This window comes from Hippopotamus amphibius, chromosome 1 (genome assembly GCF_030028045.1).
Source record: "Hippopotamus amphibius kiboko isolate mHipAmp2 chromosome 1, mHipAmp2.hap2, whole genome shotgun sequence".
NCBI classification, from domain to species: domain Eukaryota; kingdom Metazoa; phylum Chordata; class Mammalia; order Artiodactyla; family Hippopotamidae; genus Hippopotamus; species Hippopotamus amphibius.
In genome coordinates this window covers 67,485,607-67,506,494 of record NC_080186.1, presented here as the reverse complement: position 1 = coordinate 67,506,494, position 20,888 = coordinate 67,485,607, and the positions used below count along the sequence as shown (strand labels likewise).

Here is a 20,888-nt window from a genome sequence, read left to right as displayed (position 1 = left end):
GAAAAGAAGTCTTTTACTCAGTTATTCACAACTTCCTAGCATTCTGCTACTCATCTCTTTGGATACCAATCATATCTGTTTTAGATCTACTTTCATTCACGTTTTGCCCTTATTTCATTCTGTAAAGAAACGTGTCCTACACATCTCAGTTCAGCAGGGCCATAGCACAGGAATTCTGCTCATCAAAACATGGAATTGATTTCACTTTCCCAGACAGAATGTTGTCCCTACCCCACCCCCAACCAAATCTATTCTGGTGCGTCTCTTCAAATTTTGTGTTTAATGATGAGGCTTCAGAAACTCAGTTCTGCAGCATAATATAAACTGTCATTACTCCATTGCTGATAACTACAGATCTCACCCCAGTGACCGCAAGTTTTTAAATGACTACTATTTGAGTGCAAACTCCAATTTTTGTTGGAGAAAAACAAAGTACTGTAAAGAGGACACCAACCAATCAATTCTTTAGAAGGACTTCTCGAAACATATAAAAGAAAAGATTTGAAGGGCTGGTGTTTTGCATGTTGAGGGATCTCCAGTAGCAAATGATGAAAAGCATTTGGTAGAGAGCACACTTAATTGAAATCCCTTGCAGGCAACCAGGGAGAAGTAAAACATTCAAGAAGCTGGTTTGATGCTCAGAGAATGATACTTATGGGATATATAAAACTGAGCCAATACGAATAACAGAGCCAATTTATTTCCTTTTTAAATGTTGAAGCAGAGAAAAAATTGGAGACAGACCTAAGTTTAATGAAAGTGGAATCTAGAAAGATTGAAGTTATCCCTTTCGAGTCCATTTAGGATATTTTATAGACCTAACATTCCTAGCTAGCAGAGCTAAGAATACAGAAAGCCTTGTCTCTATGGAGAAGGTCTGGGCAGCCTGTTGCATCTGAAACTCAGAGTCAAAAGAAAACAAACAAGAACTCATTTCTGCCATTAGAATTGCAAACCGTCATTGTTGCTTTCTCCTCAGATGGTGCCTAATTCTGCTCAATCTACTATAATTTCCTTTCCTAATCTAGATATATTTTGTATGATTTTGAAAGCTGTTACAACATTTGTTATTCAAATTAAAACATGTGTTGTGAGTGAACTAGGGAATTTGGTAAGCATCTCATTTGGAAATTTCCAATTGACCTCCCCAGCCCTCTTACATTAAATGACATAAAACAAATCATGCAGACCATGTCCTCTGTGAGTTCTTTCCCTCAAAATAAGAAAAGACATTTGTTAAGATCGCTAGACATTAAATAACAATCACCAAAGATAAAGTGCCCATCTAATCACAGAATTTCAGAGCTGGGAACAACCTCAGACATCATCTGGTCTAGTGGCACACACTTACATCTGCCCCTTGACTCTTGTTTCTAACCCATGAGATCTACAGAAACTTGTTATTCCTGGAACCTTCATCATCCTATACCTGTGCTGCCCCTGCAGTATTATCACTTCTGCTATCCTTTGTATCAATATTTTGAAGTTTACAGCATGGGTTTTTGCAGCTCAAAATCAGAGAGAGAGAGGGAGGGAGGGAGAGAGAGAGGGAAGGGGGTGGGGAGAGGGAGGAAAGAAGAAAGGAGGGAAGGAAGGGAGGGAAGAAGATCATTGCTGTCTGAGTTTGAAAAGACTATTTAGAAACCCAAAAACTGAGAATGCTTTGGTGTAGACAAGGTTTCTCAACTTGGGCACTATTGACACTTTAGACGGGGTAATTCTTCATTGTGAGGGGGCTGTCCTGTGCCCTGTAAGATATTTAGCAGCCTCCCTAGACAGTAGCCTTCCCCCTTTCAGTTGTGATAACCAAAACTATCTACCGATATTGCCAGATGTTGGGGTGGGAGTGAGAGGGATGGACGAAATTATTCCTGATTGAGAACCATCGACGTGCATGGTTTGTGCAAGAACAAATAATGAGCACAATGTCTGATGATTGAAAAGCCAGTTCTCCACTCACCATACACACAATCTCTCCTACTCCTAATGTTACCATTTGGTAAAGATCTTTGTCCATTAAGGGACAGTTGTCCTGATAGTACTCAATCACAATTCTCTCCAAGGTCCACATGCCACATTATTTGCCAAACGACTGGAGGGAAGAGTCCCATGCTAGTCCTGCAGCTGTCAGAGTGGGATGTTACAGAAAATAAGGAAGTTTAGGCTAAACTCTGTGGTCCTGATGCAGGAGTCAGTGGGCTTCAGCAGCATCTGCATGACCCCAGAGTTGAGTGGGCTGTGTGGGTGTCATCTTCCTTCCCTGGGGCTCCTTGTTCATCGTCCAGATGCGTAGGGGTGGTCAGTTGAAGAATCCACCTGGACATAGTAGTTACTCAGCAAATATATGTTGAACACTTTCATGAATGATGTTTTTTACTTTTTGCATTTTGCCTTTTGGATTGGAAAATTAAGTACTTTAGTCTGTGCCAGAGCTAGTCGTATCCTTGTTCAAATCAGTTGGAGGATAGAATATCTCCTAGAAAATCTCAAAGTCCCTTGTGTTGCTTATTCCACAATCCCCAAGTTCAAAAAAAAAAAAAAAAACAGTGTGCATGTGTCCGTGTGTGTAAGCACACGCAACGTACAGAAGCAATCAAAGGTCTATATTCCATCAGTCTTAAGGAGGAAAAAGAAGGACTGCAATTATGCCAGGCTCTATATTGGTGTGTTAAATACATGTCATCTCTTTAGTCCCCACAATAATCACACTGTATAGATGCTAAGAATGGGGAATTAAGTTGTTCAAGGTCAGACAGCTGCTACAGGGGAAGCAGAATTCAAATCAAGCTCTGGTTGAGTTTTAAGCTGCCGAAGCCATTTTACAAGCCTCCTGCGACTCACTTGACCCACACGCTCAGGGCCTCGATCACTCGTTGAATGGAGGGCTGTCCACCACTGCCTGGCCCTCCAGTGTGGCCGACGGCCCCAGCCAGCCTCTCAGGGCTGAGGGCTGGGCTTCCTCGTCCCCACCCTCGTGGGGGCCTGTGCAGAGACCGCTCCCAGGCCCAATCAGACCAGACCTGCAGGGGGTTGGGTGCCTCTCCGCACCTCTAGAGGCAGATGCTTTGCGGCTCCATAGAGCATGGGGTCTGGCTTCCCCGGGGCTGCCCCAGGGGCTAGGCAATACAGTCAAGAGTTGGCAGACAACTCTTCATAAGGAACACTTAGACCCATGGAAGCAGGAAACTGAAAGGACAGCATATAAGTGCCTCTCCCTTCCTCCCACCTTAGACTGTTCTGAGATGCACTGGTTGCATTCAGCCTTTGTGTAGACCAGCTGTGACTTCTCGTGAAGCTGGGGCCCAGATCAGTCACATGCCACCTTACATTTGCTTTGGTTCCTTCCTTGTCTCACTTTACTTTGTCTTTCAAACTTACTGCCCTGGGGTTACACGCACATGCGCAGACACTGCCCCCAATTAAGTGTTAACCTGGAAGTCATGCTTTAGGCTCTGTTTTCTGGGGAACTCTGGCTAAAACATAAGCTTATGCTATTTTATTTATGAAATGACATGCTGCTACCCATCTTTCAAAAGTCCAAGAAAAAAATAAAAACAAACGCCCTCTTAGTAGAGCTTACCCTTTACTGATGATAGCTAACAGATGTTTTGAAAGAAAAAAAAGACAACCATAATCTGTGGGTATGGGAAGCAGTGCGTTAAGGTGGCACTCATCTTGCCTCAGTGGTCTCTTGTATCTGCCCAAACCACCGTATGCAATTCTCCCCCTTGCATTTAGACAGAAGGGCTGTGTTAACACTTATTCGAGCAGCAGGACTATATTTGTCTGGCTATGATGATCATGTGTAGCCTGGTAGGATGGGACGTGTCAGTCACCCGAAGTTCAAGACCTACTTCTCCTGCTTATTAGCTGTTTGGCTTGAGAAAGTCATAATATCTCTAAGTAGATATTTCCTCACCTGTAAAATAGAAACAAGGTGACCTGCCTCACCTTTCCCATGGGCTGATGTGACACAGTGACAGTATTTTGAAGCACCATGAAGATGTGCTTTAACTGTGTAAGGGGAGGTTAGGTAATAACCTTCTAATTTGGGCTTCTAAATTCCCCTCACTAACTAATGAAGCACTTCAGTAGGAAAATACAAAGGAATAAATCACTTAAATTGTTTCAAATATCTTCAAGATAACAATTAAGATTAAAAAACAAGATGGAATAAAAGAGACTAGACTTTCCCTCCCACATGAAACAAACAAAAAAAAAACAGAAAATATAAATTAAAAAAAAAAAATTTTAAGACACTGGACATCAGACAGCAAGGTGGTTTCCTGAGAGAAAGGAAACAGAAGCGGTGAGCCCCGTGATTGCCCCCAGCTTACTACTGGAGGCTTTCCAGGCTACAGTGCAGGGAGAAGGAAGTCTTGGGGAGATGGGCAGACTCCACGAGTTGAGCAGTTGGAGCTGAGAGCTCAAGAGACCAAGGTGGCTGGAGTTCAGAGGACAGAGTACCAGAGATGCACAGAAGGAAGACCCTGGAGATCTGCAGAGGATTCCCCTCCAGGATCCAGCAGAATACTAATCAGGGCATGCATATGAGGAAACTGCCCAAAGCTGAGGGAAAAACCCCCCAAAAGGATCAGTGGGAACAGCAGCTGGGGCTCACAGGGGGCTGAGAAGAGTGCCTGTTTCTACCAGCCAGACTGGAAAGTTCCTTAATCCACAAGGAACTGGGTAGAGTACTTAAAAGTGTCTTGCCTCAACAGTTGGGAATAATCAGCCCTAAACTAAACATTGCTCTGGTCCAGACCAACAAATCTTAAACACAAGACCTGAAAGGATCAAGTTGTTTCCAAGTAACTAAGCTGCATTCCAGAACAAAGCTCAAGAATATAGAAATAGGGGCTTCCCTGGTGGACAGTGGGTAAGAATCCGCCTGCCAATGCAGGGGCCACGGGTCCATCCCTGGTCCGGGAAAAACCCACATGCCGCGGAGCAACTAAGCCCTTGTGCCACAACCGCTGAGCCTGCGCTCTAGAGCCCAAGAGCCACAACTACTGAGCCTGAGTGCCGTGACTACTGAAGCCCATGCGCACGCCTGGAACCCGAACTCCACAACAAGAGAAGCCACCACAATGAGAAGCTGCGCACCGCAAGAAAGTGTAGCCCCCCTCACCACGACTAGGGAAAGCCCACGCAGCAACGAAGACCCAACGCAGCCAATAATAAATAAACGAATAAATTTATTTATTTAAAAAAGTAAAGAATATAGAAATACAGAAACACCTAGCATCCAACATAGTAAAATTGTCAATGTCCAGCATCCAGTAAAAAATTAGCAGGCATGCAAAGAAATAGGAAAATATGCTCCATAATAATGGGGAAAATCAATCATAAGCAACTCCGTTGTTAGAATTAGCAGAGAAGGATACTGAAAGTTATTATAATTGTATTTCATATATTTAAAACCTTAGATAGAGACATAGATTTTTTCAAAAGACTCAAATCAAACATCTGTAGATAAAAACTACAATGTCTGAGATGAAAGATACCCAGGATAGAATTAATAGTATATCCATACAACAGAACACTACTCAGCAATGAAAAGGAATAAACTTGATAAAGCTCAAAATAATTGTACTGAATGAAAGAATCCAGGCAAGAATATTTCATGCTGTGCAGTTCTTTTTACATGAAATTCTACAAGATGCAAAGTAATCTCCAGTTACAGAAAACATATCAATGATTACCTGATGGGGCAGGAGGAAGGGATTCCCAAGGGGCACAAGGAAACTCTGGGGGGTGATGGAGATGTTCATCATATTTTGATTTTTATGATGGTTTCACAGGTATATGCAGATGTCAAAGCTTATCATTTTGTACAATTTAAATGCATGCAGTTTACTGTATATCAATTATACCTCAGTAAGGCTATTTTAAAACACTAAAAAGACAAAAGCATACCTCTAAAAACCAGCGAACAACTTGGGAAGTAGAGGATTTATAAATGTAGCCACTTTTTTTTAATATTTAAAATTTTTGCAAATGTTAGTGAATGGTAAAATATTTAAATCCATAATTTTTGTTACATCTAAACCTATAATGTCTATAGACTGCACCTATAGAATAGCATCTATAGTATTTGTATAGTAGCTAAAATTTGGTTTGAGGGTTCTCTCTTTTTTCTTTTTTTAACAATAAATTAGAAAATCTATCATCTCTATTGTTTAGAAATATTTTCATGAAGGAGGTGACGGTGGTGGTGGCGGCGGCAGGGGGAGTGCCAGGGAGGTTAGTGTTTCAAAACAAAACTAATAGCCAGAAAGGCACAAGTTATGGGTTTTTCCAAAGTTTGTTTTAGAAATTAAGAAAATTCTACACAGTTTTCTTAACCATAAGTGACTGTACACTTACTCCCTAACACTCCTCTTTGTTTGATATGAGGTCTGATCTTGAAAAACCCTCTAAATATCTGATTAAAGACTCAAGGGCTTTAATTCCCTTTGTCCTGCTTCATTAGAGATGCAGTTGTGTGAGACATGCTCATTATATTTTGGAATGAATTAATTTATGTATTCTCACGTTCCCAACTTGTCTGTCCTGATTTCTCCCAGTTTGATGCCGACCGAGATGAGGATGAGGTATTCTATGACATCAGCGTGGCAGTTGACAGCAAATTATTTCCAAACAAAGAGGCTACAGCAGGTAAGTCACTGTGTCCTTTGGGCTATAAGTCCGCCCTGATCCCTTGCCAAGTGTCTGGGGTTTTGTAGTAATGTTGGAGCTCGACAGACGGCTGTAAGGTTGTAAGGGTGATGCTGTTCTCAGAGCTTTATACCTTCTGGTGTAAAATTGTAGGTACGAAACAACATAGAAAAGAGCCAAACACGTGGCTCTTATGGTTACTACCTTTCTTCCAGTCATTGCATGTACAAGTTAGCAGGTAGTCACAATGTAGCAAAGGACCTCTGTTACTATAATTTTAAAAACTTGGTCTAACTCATAATTTGTGCAACAATAAAAGTTACAGTTTCCCCAGGACTCCCTAACTCATTCATGTCTCTCCTGTGCCACCTGGGAAAAGCCTCCCCTTCCGTGATAGCTGCTGCCATCCCGACCCACAGTCCCTCTGTGGCCCTGCCCCTTCTCCTCCTGTGTCTAGAAGTTTGACATTGGACAGGCGTGCAGGGTAATCATACCCCCTTAGGTAGGCAGTAGTCACCGTTCCATCCTTCACCCTCCTCTCACTCTTTTTTACTCTTTCTCTGGGTTAGTCATTGTCCCTCATGGTTTCAACCATCAGTTCTACATGGATGACTCTCAAATCTTTGTCTCAGTCCCGACCTTTCTTCTCAGTTATGGCCTCAGGAATAAAGACCAAAAATTCTGGGCTGTAAAGAAAAAGGCTAAACACCTAAAATTTTAAGCCATATTTGAGGCTCACTAGGAGTAGGTCCAAAGAAAGACAGAATTTTTTAAAAGGCAAGGCAGTAGTCTTTCTGGGCAGACCCGCAGAATAACTGATATAAACTCACCTACCTAATTGTCCAGTGATATTTACAGAAAGATGGCCTATTGCAGGGAAAGAGGGAATATTGAGAAGCATGTAAGATCATGTAAACGAGAGCACTGCTGCTCTGAAAAATGCTCTGACACCTGTGCTTTTCCTTTTCTTTTCTTTTCTTTTCTTTTTTTTGGCTTTGGCTTTGACTGCACCACACAGCAGGGATCTTAGTTCCTGTGCCACCTGCAGTGAAAGCATGGAGTGTTAACCACTGGACTGCCAGGGAAGTCCCGACTCCTGTGCTCTTTGAGTTAATATTTTATTTAGAACATTCATTTAGCCCTCTAACAACAAATATCTAACTGATAGATACCCTCAGTTTGCTAAATAGTGGAGCAGAGGAGCAGATTTAAGCTGCCCCTTCTTTAGAACCCCCAGCACTTTATGACTGTCAAGCATTTCTCCAAAGTGGCCTCACTCTAGTGTAGAGAAGAGGGAACCCTCCTACACTGTTGGTGGGAATGTAAATTGATACAACCATTATGGAGAACAGTATGGAGGTTCCTTAAAAAACTAAAAATAGAGCTCCCATATGATCCAGCAATCCCACTCCTGGGCATGTATTCAGAGAAAACCAGAACTTGAAAGGAGGCATGCACTCCAGTGTTCATTGCAGCACTGTTTACAAGAGCCAAGACGTGGAAGCAGCCTAAATGCCCATCAACAGAGGAATAGATAAAGAAGATGCAGTACATGTATACAATGGAATATTACTCAGTCATAAAAAAAAGAAGAAATAATGCCATTTGTGGCAACATGGATGGACCTAGAGATTGTCATACTGAGTAAAGTAAGTCAGACAGAGAAAGTCAGATATCATACAATATCACTTATATGTGGAAACTTAAAAAAAGAAACGTACAAAGTGGCCCTGTCCTATAGCAACATAGCTATGCTGGCTTCTGTGCAATTAAGTAAATTGTGTCCTCATCCTCTCCAAGTCCTCTTGGTAGAGTTCATGGTGCCTGGCCATAGCAGAGGTCTTCAGGGGCCTATACCTTCCTCTTTACAACTCCTAGCTTATGAACAGAGGGGTCTGTGCTCACAACTGCAGCTCCCTCTAGCACCCTTCCACTCCCAAGATCCCTGAAAACTGGGTTCTCCTCCAGCCTTAAAGGAAACCCGTCTATCTGTAACAGCCCTGGTGAGCGAAGTGAACCCAGGAGGGCCTGTGGTAAACTGGAAATAAACCATGCCTCCCCTTCCAGAAGCAGCCACTTCACAGCCCCAGACTGTTGTTGCCATTAAGGAATGGGCCAGCGTTGCTAGATCCTTCTCTCTTTCCAAAGAATACAGAAACCTGCACCAGGAGGTGAAATCTCCCAGCTTGTAAATGGTACTTAAGCCACGTCCATGGCCTCTGTTCCGTGACTCGTCAGCCCCAGGTCTTGTCCCTTCGCTCTTCCCTTCTCCTGAATCCTCTCTCTGCAGAGTCTCAGCTGCCTCACGGCTCCCATATCACCTCCCTGTGAATGGCTTTCAATTATGTTCAATTTCTTAAATAAAAGCTGTGTACATTTAAGATGTACCACACAATGATTTGATTTGTGAAATGATTAGTACAGTCCAGCTAATTAACATACCTCATCTTCACACAGTCACCATTTTTCTGTGGTTGATGAATGAGCATCTGAACCATATTCTCTTAGCAATTTTCCAGTATTCAATGCATATTATGAACTGTCATCACCTTGCTGTGCATTGGATCCCTAGGCATATTCTTCCTATATGACTGCAACTTTGTACCCTTTAACTGAAATCTCCCCGTTTCCCCCACCTGCATGCCCGTGGTGATCACCAGTGCACTCTCTGCCTCTATGTATTGACTTTTTTATGTTCCGCATATAAGGCAGATCACACAGTTTTTCTCTTTAAGAGAGCCAGGCAAAATCGTGCCTGCCCTCACAGCCCACACCAGTCATCGTTCCTCAGGGACACCTTGGGCGTCCAGACCTCCTTCTGTATCCCTAGGGAACTCATCGAAGGCTTTGTCATTCCTTGCTGGCCTCTTACATCATCCCTGGCCTGTCCTATCCATCTCTCAGGAATCCTGTTACCACCATGGCGGTCCTCCCAGAATGCAGCTCTGATCACCCAACAGAAAACAAAACAAAGCAAAACCTACAATGACTTTCCTGCAGGCTGAGCACCAGTGTTCTTAACATGACAAAAATATCCTTAGCTTTCCTGCAGTGGTCCTGTTTCTGTCACAGCATCACCTCTCCCCTCCCCAACACCAGCTTCCTTCAGCTCCTTGAATGCCTCAGGTACCTTCCTGTCTCCGGCCACTTTCGCAAAGTGCTTGGAACCACCTGTCTGCATTCACATCCCTCTGCTCTCTCAAGTCTTTGTCCCATCCTTCACCTGGCTGGATCCTACTCTGCCTCTCAGTCTCCATGTGGTTTCCTCAAGGAGACGTCCTCAGCCGCCATCCCAGACGACATCCCTGTGCAGTGCTTTGCCCGTTACCTTCAGGGCATTTATCGCGACTGTGATTATATAATTAGATATAGGGATGGTTTGTGAAAAATCTATTTCCTTTACTCCAAGACTTCATGAGGACAGTGAGTGTACATGAGTGTTTGTTTGAAACCTGGTGTGAATCTCATGCAAGATGCCACATTAGCCCTTTCTCTTCCCGCTGGCCACCTCCGCTGGGCTGCTCACCTGGGTCCATCGACTCACAGCCGCACCAGATTTCCTTTGGCTGCAGAGCAGAGTGTGCCTTTGCTTGCCTCCACGCCATAGAATGCCAGCCCCTGAACCTCTGCATCCTATCTGTGGTATCTCCTCCTCCATGGAGCCCTCCAGTAATACTTCTAACAGAGCCAACTGTCTCTCTGGGCCTCAGTGTCCGCATCTGTAAAGAAAGGATGATATCAACACTGCCTTGTAGGAATATTGTAAACAGTAAATGACTTACATGTATAAAGCATGCGGCTGTCCCATTAAAAAAGGTTAAGTATAGGTTAGTATCTTTGCTGAGGATTTCAGGGATCGCAGGAAGAGACCACATTTTATGCAGCACAGCCTTTCCCCATTTTCCTAGGTCGACTTCTACCCTCTTCTCCCTCTCTTCCTCCCTTCCCCCCACCCCTGTTATGGAATAACTAAAAAATCCCCCCTTCCCTTCTCACCCAGAACAGTCTCCCAACACCCAGCTCCCTCGAGGAGCTTCCTTCTAGTCCCAGATACTGCCAGGATATTTTTCCAAAGAAATACGGGTCCCTTCTTCAAAGCAGTTCTAACGCAAACTGCTAATAACACTTCCACGCCTGTCGGAATTAGAGCTGGATTCTCCATGCCTAACGCCTAAGGCACTTAGGAGGAATTTAATGTTTGCAGAGACAATGATTAAGATCGAGATCCACAGAAGTAAAATGTAACTGTCCTTTTCTCCATTTTTTCAGTCGTTCAGCATATATGTATCGAATGCATAGAATTTCTAATTTTTTGTTTTTTGTGGTTTTTTTTTTATTTAATTTTTATTGCCTGCATTGGGTCTTCGTTGCTGTGCAGGGTCTTTCTCTAGTTGTGGCAAGCGGGCCCTGCTCTTCGTTGTCCTGCATGAGCTTCTCATTGCGGTGGCTTCTCTGGTTGCCCAGCACGGGCGCTAGAGCGCAGGCTCAGTAGTTGTGGCGCACAGGCTTAGTTACTCCGTGGCATGTGGGATCTTCCCGGACGAGGGCTCGAACCCATGTCCCCTGCATTGGCAGGCGGATTCTTAACCACTGCGCCATCAGGGAAGTCCTAGAATTTCTGAGTTTTGTTCTTAAATTCAGAAATGAAATACAACCCCACCTAAAGCTGCTTATGGTTTAGCAGAAGAGACAGGAGAAGAGAGAGACTGCTTTCCTCAGATAGGGTAGGAGAAGAGTTAGAAGAGCTTTATCTACAGACACCTTGCACCACCAGGAAGCCCTGCCTTGCAGGAGGCTCCCTCTATCTGGTGCTCAAAGTGGGAGGAGGGCCCTCCTAAAACTCCAGATTGAAGATCCACTAGGAGGAAAAAAAGTCTCTACGAGTGCCCTCAGAAAGCAGTATGTTTAACCTTCCTGTACCTCTGAAGCCAATTTGTCATCTTCCCACTTAAATTTAAGGAGACAACCTAAAAACAATATTTCCGAAGACCATTCAACATCTAAACCTAGTGACACTGCGTGCCCCCTGTGGGGTTTTATTTCAGCTCACACCTTTCTCTGTTATCTATGGAAAGGATATTTTTAAATCTGAAAAAAAATCAAGAAATTCAAAATAGGGGGAAATGAAAGCCATACTATCACTTTTTCAAAATGTCTTAATTTTACTGTCTTTTTTGAGTAACAAGATCATTGCAGTTGTTTTATGTGTTAAATTGTCCAATGAAAGATGGCAAAAATGTGTACATATGGTTATCTTTACCTCCCTATTTTGTGTCAAGCCTTAGACCATTATTAAAGTCCCAGTTTCAGCAAACCAAGCCACCAGTGCTAAAAGAAAATGAAAGTTATTCAATCATTATCTGAGCTTATAATGACATCCTTTATCTATTGCCTTCCATGATCCATTAGTACCGTTGCCAAGAGCAACAACATGTCAAAAAATTTCATCCCTTGATGATATAATAAAATTTCTGTTAAAAGCATTTTATTAGGAAAGCCAATCTCTTCTTCCTTACAAGCAGTTGTTTTTTAAACAAAGACCTCTTCATTCTACCATTGCTGAAGATCATTTTCTAATAATCTTGCTCCATTTTCAAAGATTAATGTGTAATATCTCTGTTAACTGGGTTGTTTGAGAGCCCTTCACGTTGTACTTAGTTAAAATGACCAAAAGAACAGTTTCTAATTAAATAAGTAGGACACAGGAACTGAAACTGCTATATGTTTAATGAGCCTTTGTGTTCAGATCACATTGCTCGCTGCACATGAATCACTCTGAAATCAAAGGGAGGGGTATCATTTGTGTACCCATCACCACTTCCACTAGGTGTGGTGAATAATATCCATATTGTGGAAGTAACGAAAGCTAGTTAAAATTGACATTGCCTTTAATGATGCTGTCAGTAGCAGCCACCTTGACTGTCACAGGCTGGAGTGACACCTCTTTATTCCACTTTCCATTCTTCCATTTCCACAGCCCCCCAGTGACCCACTTCATCATTGGTCCTTCACTGTTCCTGTCTTCTCAGCACACTCCTCCAGGTCCTCCCCTGTAGAGCACTGTAATGAAAGATCATGTTTTTAAAGCCATTTGGATTGTGCCTGCTTTCAGCGTGGAGTCAGCCAGCTATATTAGAAATGGGAGCTTTGACTTCTGTCTTTGATCTCACTCACTTTCTGCATGACCTTGGCCAAGCTATTTAACTTCACCACAGCTCATTTTCCTCTTTTCTAAAGTGACAGGGTAGGATTCTGTGAAATATTAAATTCTAAAATGTCTATGATCTTATAATGGAAAAATATACATTTCACTTCTGACATCTTTACTGCCTCCAACACATAAGTGCAAACTGGTCTTCCAACTGGGTTCTGAGACATCAAGTAGTTTGGCCCTAAGATACACCTTGTAAAATTTTTATTTGAAAAATACTTAAAGCACAAAGATAGAAAAATTACATGTGTATAATCCTTCTGCTTAAAATATATATGTATATAAAATTAAAGTTTCCATGTCACCTCTCTAGTCTCACTTTGTTGATAGTCCTCCCAACTCCACTCTACAAGCACCTCATTACACTGGTGTTGCCAAGGGCATCACCGAGAATTGTGTTCTGCAGTATATGCAACTATACATGGCAGCTCTACAGTTAGTTACTTTTCCAAAATGATTTGATGGGTCAGGTATCTCTATTTTGAAAACCTTTAGCGTATACTCGAAAAAAAATTTTTTTTCTTAATTACAAACACAATAAAAAATGGTGTTACTGCTTAGTACTTAGTTGATTTGATAATAGGCTAGTACTTAGTCAATTTGGTGAACAACAGGGGTAGTGATGAGAGGAGAAGAGAAGAAATGAGGAAAGACTGTGTGAGGACATACCTTGGTCCTTTTTCTGGAAGAAAATATGGAAGCAGCATCTCTGGGAGAGGCCCATATCTGAGAAGTGTGTGAGATGCTTGACATTTTTTTTTGAAGATTCATCTTCATTAAACATTGCTCACTGCATAATCTGAACGAGAGTTATTTGGCAAGGGCAAGTTTATAGTGAAGCATGGAGTGGTTGGTTTCTTCACAGGGTGCCTAGCATTTTATGGGCAGCACTGAATTCTGTCTTTCTGACTAGTTAGATAATATATATTTCCCAGCAGGAAATAGTCATTAGATGAGGATGAGGAATCAATTATGCTTCAGGAACTCTGTTATGAAAACCCTGCTTTAAGCGTGAGCCTTGGGATTAATGAGTAAGTAATTCAGTGTAACCTGTAGTACCTAGGGGAAAAAACTCTATATTAATACATTAAGTTAACCTGATTTTTCTCACCTTCAGGGACTAAGGTGACCCAAAGGCTGGAGGGAAAACTTCTCAGGTTCTCATGGAGTGGGCAAACTCAGCCCTTCTTTTCCTGGAGAGCTTGCTCTACTCCCACTCTGTGCTTTGCTCCTGGTGTCCCTTCTTCCTCAGTCACCATTGCACACCCTTAAACCACTTCTTCTCCTGCACAAACCCATTCACCCTCACAGTTTCGACTTAAAAACTAGTTCCTTGTGAAGAATCCCACCCCCATCATCTCCACTGCTAGTCAGAGTTAGTAGCTCTTTCTTTTTGGTTTCTGAGCATTGCTGTTGGCAAATTAATCTCCTCCACAAGATCATTGTCTTCCTAAGGGTGCAGAGAGTGTCTAGGTATCCATGTTACCAAACCATGCTTGGGTCCACTCCCCCATGTGTGGTAGAGCCAGTCTACTGCCACCAGGTTGTGGTGAAGGAAAGTGCAGTGTTTATTGCAGGGTGACCAACAAGGAGTTCAGAACAGCTAGTGCTCAGAAAGCCCGAACTCCCCATGGGTTTCAACAGAGCATTTTTAAAGGCCAGGTGAGGGAATGGTGTCCCAGGGTATGTGATCAGCTCATGCATGATTCTCTGATTGGTTGATGGTGAGGTAACTGGGCATTGTCACAAGGGTTAACATTATCAATCCTTAGGCATTAGTAGGTCTGGGAGCTATGTGCGTGTGATTGTCAGGTAGCTAATTTCTTCCATTTGGTGGTGGTTTTAGCATCTGTAAACAACTCAGGAAATGTGCATCAAATCCTGTTATCTACATACTTCAGAGAGGAGCTCAAGCAGAGGATATGGGGGAGGGGTCTGTCCTAGGAAGGCCCTGTAGGATCCTGCTTGGTTACATCTGCATTTTCCATCTGCAGGCCAAACAGTGCCTGGCAGGTGGGAAGAGTCTAGAAATATTTATGAATTTAATGTAATCATAAGGACAGTAAGGAAACCTGGTGGGAGATTGTTTGCCTTAGAAACATACACAGACAGCCTCTATCAGGTAATCTTTGTTTTCCTAATCTTAGGTTCAAGTGACCTTGATCCTTCGATGATGTTGGACACTGGAGAGAGCATTGGATCTGATTATGAAGATCAGGTAATTGAAGTCTAAAAATATTTTTCCGTTTAAATGTTTTTAACTTTAGTCTTTATTGTTTCACGAAAATAAGAATTACAAATCATTCTGTGAAATATTTACAGATAAGTAACAGCCTATTCCATGATAAATCATACAGCCTTTATTCATTCACTTCGGCACTTTAACCCTCCCTATCCACAGATTCAAAGTGGCAATTAATTAAGGAAAGATTTGTGCTCAAAAGTTACATGACATAGAAATGAGGTTATATGAGGTTCTCTTGCCCAAGAATTTCCCTGTGTCTCTTTCCCTTCCCCATAATAAGCCCACAGTATTTACTAGGCATTTACAGGTTCAGGGCTCTGCTTCTCTCTTTCTGTCCTTTGAAAGGGACTGATGACCAAGGACAACACAACCAAGAAGTTAAATATATTTTCTATTTGAATAAAACCAAAGAAATTTATCTGGGTCATTTTTTTCTCAGCAGAAGAACTCTTCCTCCTGCTCTATTTTAATGATCCAAAATAGTTAGCAAATGATCTCACTCTCTAATTAGGCTTTATTTTTTAAAAAGCATCTTGTATGAAACTTCCTTCCACCTCTCATCAGTGTTCCTTTGCGGTGGCTGAAAGCCAAGTGAGCATGGTCTTCTGGATTTTCCCCCCATTTTCAGCTAATACATGTCAGAAATAAATTGGATAGATCTGACCAGTGTCCAAATGTAATGGCTGTCTCTCTATTTCATATACATATTCAGAAGCTGTTTTCACGAGCATTAAGCATTTTATATCACAAAGCAATGCGAGGATATTGACAAGTATTTAAAATATTTTTAGCATTTATTAAGTGCTTCATACATACTAAACATTGTGCTAAGTTCCTTAACTTGATGATCTCATGAATTCCTCACAACCTCTCTAGGAAATAGGAATTATTATCTTTATTTCATAGATATGAGAATTAAGACTCCAAGAGTAATTCACACACAGTTATACAAATAGTTTCAGAGTGGGGAAATGAACTCAGGGCGCCTTCCTTAACGCCTGCACTCCAACACCCTCATCCTCACCTCCAAAGACAAGCCATTCAGTAGTGCATTTTTTGGAGCCTTTTCATTCGCTGACTCTTAAGACCCCAGCAGAGGCAAATGCCAAACAACCACTATGAAAGATGAGCTCACCATCCAGAATTACAGGTTCATTACACCAAGAAATGAACCATAGCAAGAAGTCCAGCTGATTAAACAAATGGAAGGACTCATACCTAAAGGACTAGAGATAATAGAAAAGTCTGAAAAGAATCTTAATCGGGGAATATTTAAAATATCCAAGGAGGTAAAGGGAAGATTAGAAACCAGTACAGGAAAGAATGGAAAGGAAGAAGCAAGAAGGAATAGGGAGGAAGAAATAGAAATTAGGTAGAAAAAAATTGTCATTGTGATAAAAATTCAATTAACAGGTTGAAGAGTAGACTAGACACTGCTAAAAAGAGACAATGATAGAGCTGAGGAAATTTCCTAGAATAAAGCAGAGAGCTGAATCACTGTCAGAGAAAGAACTTGAGACACTGAGGATGGGACGATTGGGTCAGCATAGTCTAAAAGGAGTTCCAGAAGGAGAAAATGGAGCAGATGGAGCAGAGCTGCATTTTAACAGATAATGGTTGAGAATTTTACAGAGATGAGAAAAGACAAGTCCCAGATTGAAGGAGCACATCTAGTCCTGAGCAGAAAAAAAAATCCTCACCTATTCTTTTTCCATTTAGACATTCAACAAATATTAACAGAGCATCTACTGTGTGCCAGGTACTGTTTAAGTACTTGGAATACCTAATTGTATAAAACAGGCAAGGAGCTTCCATCCAGGTGGGGAAGACAGATAGTAAACAATAAACATAATAAATTCTAGTAAATTCTCTAGATTGAGAAGTGCTATGAGAAGAAAAAAGAAAGTAGACAAGGTGGGGGGGGTGGTTAGAAAAGGTGCAGGGGCAGATTACAGTATTAAATAGAAGAATGAATATTAACTAGGATGGCTTCATTAAAAAGGTGAGATTTGAGCAAAGACTTGACATCTAATGTAAAACATCAAAAACACAGAAGGCAAAAATAAAATATTGGAAGTGAGAAGGCAATAAAGGAACAGCAGTTTGGGGGACAGAAGATTAAATGAAGCAAGCGCTTGCATTTACTGAGTACCTACTAGAAACCAGACACTGTGTTTTACGGTTTACGTGCATTATTGCTCATCTTTACAATAACTCAAGAAGGTAGCTCTGTTTACCCCCAATTAACCACTCATAGAGGTTAAAAGACTTCCCAAGACCACACAGCTAACAAGCAGTGGAGTCAGGAATCAAACTATGATCAGCCCAGCACCGAAATCTCGTTTATGCTTTCATACTCCAAGTAAAGCCGTTCTCAAGGTCACCGGCTGTCTGTCGCCAAGTCCAGTTGACACTTTTTACTCATGTTTCTTGGCCTTTGCTACCTTTGATCCGCCACGCTTTTCCTGTAAAGGGCCAGGTAGTAAGTATTTTAGGCTTGGTGAACCACAAGGGCTTTGTTGCAACTACTCAAACCCTGTCATTGTAGTGCAAAAGCAGCCACAACTATACTTAAATGAGAATATGGCTGTGCTCCAGTAAAACTTTATTTATGGACACTGAAATATGAATTCCACGTATTTCCCTGTGATTTATTTCAACTATTCCAAAACGTAAAACCCGTTCTGAACTAGAGGCTGTGCACAAACAGGCAGCAGAGTGGATGTGACCTGCGGGCCATAGTTTGCTGACCGTGGCTATAAACCATTCCCGCTTCTTGGCCCTGTCCTCTCCATTGCCTTCTAACATTTCTATAGTATCTAATATTCTTCTAAGTGCTTCACAGTTATGACCTCATTTTATCCTGAGACAATTACGTGAGATTGATATTATTATCCCAATTTTACTGATAAGGAAACTGAGACACAGAGAAATTAAGCAGTTTATTTAAGGTGACACGTTTGGCAAGAGGTAAAGACAGAATTCAAACATAGCCGTCTGACTGGAGAGTCAGGTTCAGGAAAGGTAGGTGAGGCTCTGCTACGGTAACAAATAAAATTCAAAAGCTGAGTGTTTTCCTTCCAGAGAGACCTCCAAAGGGACCATGGGTGAGAAGGGGAAAAGCATGGGGCGGGGGACCTGCTCTTAATTGCACATTTCTTCCTCCTATGATCGTTTGATGTCTCTAGTCACTGGTTCCCCCTGTGTGCAAAGAGACAAGAGGATAGGAAATGGAGTTTACTTGTGTGCCCAGGGAGGGAGAGACGGGTTTAGTGAGTGCCAAGCCAGCCTGGGCCACAAAGCTCCTGCTGCCACCATGTGTTCTCTCTCTCGCATTCCTCCTACTTCTTGGTTCACTCTTTCTTGGTTTCCTTGCTGAGCTCCACTCTGTTGGTCCATTACTTCTGTGTGGGTGCCCACCAGCATCCTGGCCAGGGACCCTTTACTCCTCATTGCACATGTTCTCCTTTGAGAGGCTTGACCATAGCCATGATTTCAGCTTCAGAGTCCGCTGGTGAGCTCCCAGTGCCTATGTCTGCCTGCTAAACAGCACTGGTTGGATTTCCCACGTGCATCTCAAACTCAACACATCCAAAACTGAACTCACCATCTTCCCCCACAAAATCTGTTCTTCCTTCTGTTTCTCCTATTTCTGTGAATGATACCACTATTCTTCCAGCTGCCCAAGCCAGAGACCAGGGCGTCTTCCTAGCCTCCTTCCTTTCTCTCCCTCCCTACATCCCTTTGATCAAGAAGCTGGTCAGCTGATCAGTTCTCCTGTGCAGACATCTCTCCTTCCCTCTCCAGTTCCACTGCCACTGCCCCGTTCACACCCTCACCCTTCTTCCCCAGGACCAGTGAGACAGTCTCCTAACCAATCTCCCTTCCCCAGGCTTCTTACCCATCAAAATCATCATGCTGAAAAGCAAAGCCAGTCATCACATTTCATGACTTAAAACTCTTTGTGGCTCCTCATTGATATCAGAATCAAATCAGAACCTCTTATCATAATACATAGGAAGTTTCAAATTAGAGTCTGACCCCCGCCCCCCTTCCCCAAACTCATCCCTCACAAATCACCAAAACACACTGAATGCTCCAGGCACGCCAATCCATTTGCAGTTCCCCCAAGTGTGTTGTGCTTTGCATAGTCTCTTTCCACTGTATGGAAGCTTCTGCAACCCCATCACCCCTATGCCGGCTAACCCCTACTCACGCTCCATCAGGACCACACTTCTTTTTTTTTTTTTTCCCAAGGTAACACAAATATTTAATAAATGGTAGAGCCAACATTTGCACCCATGTAGCTTGACTTCCAGGCTGCTTTCTTATCCCCCATCCTCAGCTGTGATGCAGCTTCACACGAACTTCAGGAGAGAAGTTCAGAAAGGAGGAGAAGATACAAGAGTTACTATTGTTATGAGTAGCGTTGAAATCAGCTAGCGAGGACCACACTTCTTCTTGAGGAAGCCCTTTTCATTACATGTCTGGTTCACCTTCTTGAGGGACTCATGAGACCCTGTGTTGTAATATCCTCTTGCATTTCAGGGACTGTGTTCCACTCTCCTGCTACTCAACCCAGCACACAGCATGTGCTCAATAAATGTCCATTTTTTAAAAAGTCAATAAAATGATTTCTAGTTCTTCTACTTAATATGTAACTTTTTGATAACTACTAATTCTTGCTAACTCTTGAGCCTGGATTTCCTCTCCTCAAAAATGATGATAACCCCACTTAGACGTGCTGTTTGGAGAAGTAAGGAGTGCGAGGTACCTCATACGGAACAAATGCTTCATAAATGTGAACCCCTTTCTCTCCTCCCCCAAACCCAACTTTCAGCAATCAGTGCCTTTTTGTAGCTGACAGAGGCCACCGTTGCTTCAGTTAAGTGAATGCTAATGGAGCACTTACGGTTTTCAGTCTGGCATGTAAGAACTTAAATATTACTACTATCCTAACAAGTAAAAAGCTGAACAAACTGAAAAATCTCTTCTTCGAAGTGAGGTCACAGGGCAAACTGCTGCACCATAAATTGGAGAAACAGACAGGCAGATTCAGAGAATCACAACACCAGAGCAGAAACCCATGAGCAAGAACCTCCACAAGAACTAGGGCCAGGGGGAGAAAACCTAAACTGTAGTTGATGAATTGCTGGAGGCTCAGTGTAGGCAAGACTGAGGATAAAAATTCCATGAGCATCCAGCCATGGGGTCCCCACACTGTTGTGGCTTTTACCTCTAGGAGCTCTACCAGATCTTACAGTGAATATCAGTCTCCTCATGCTTCCAGCAAGGGAAGGAATTTTTTTAAAAAATTTGAAAGACACCTGAGAACTCTGTTCTTAACAAGGCCTGCTCTCAGGAGAAACTAACCTACTGGGGTTTTATCAGAGCCTAACCTACCTAGGAGAATGGAAATACCCAACTCCATCCCCCTCTAGCCATTCTGTCTCATTTAAGGGGGGCCGGGAGAGGGGGGCGTATCTTGGAAGCGATGGTGAAGTTCACAGTCCAAGGGCACAGGCTCATCAAAAGACTAAGATCTAATCATAGGACTATGTACATTTCATAGAACGTGTCTCCCCCAACCCACACTTTACCGCTATAGTACTAAAAGCTTGTTTACTGCAGTTCCTTTTGCTTGGTACATCCCGTCCACCTTTCAACAAAAAATTATAAGGCATACTAAAGGTAAGAGAGAGAGTGAACAAGCGTCTTCAGATAAGTCAGGAATACTGGACTTATCAGAATAGGCATTTTTTAAAACTATGA

The 20,888-nt window shown here is 42.4% G+C and overlaps 1 protein-coding gene across 1 annotated transcript in view; it reads left to right on the top strand.

Annotated features, from left to right (window-relative positions):
• AK5 (adenylate kinase 5) overlaps positions 1–20,888 on the top strand; it is a 254,653-nt gene that overhangs the window by 124,915 nt on the left and 108,850 nt on the right. The window contains exons 7-8 of the mRNA XM_057715801.1: positions 6,570–6,660; positions 15,019–15,089. Of these exons, the coding sequence (XP_057571784.1) occupies positions 6,570–6,660; positions 15,019–15,089 (162 nt within the window). The remainder of the gene's footprint in view (positions 1–6,569; positions 6,661–15,018; positions 15,090–20,888) is intronic.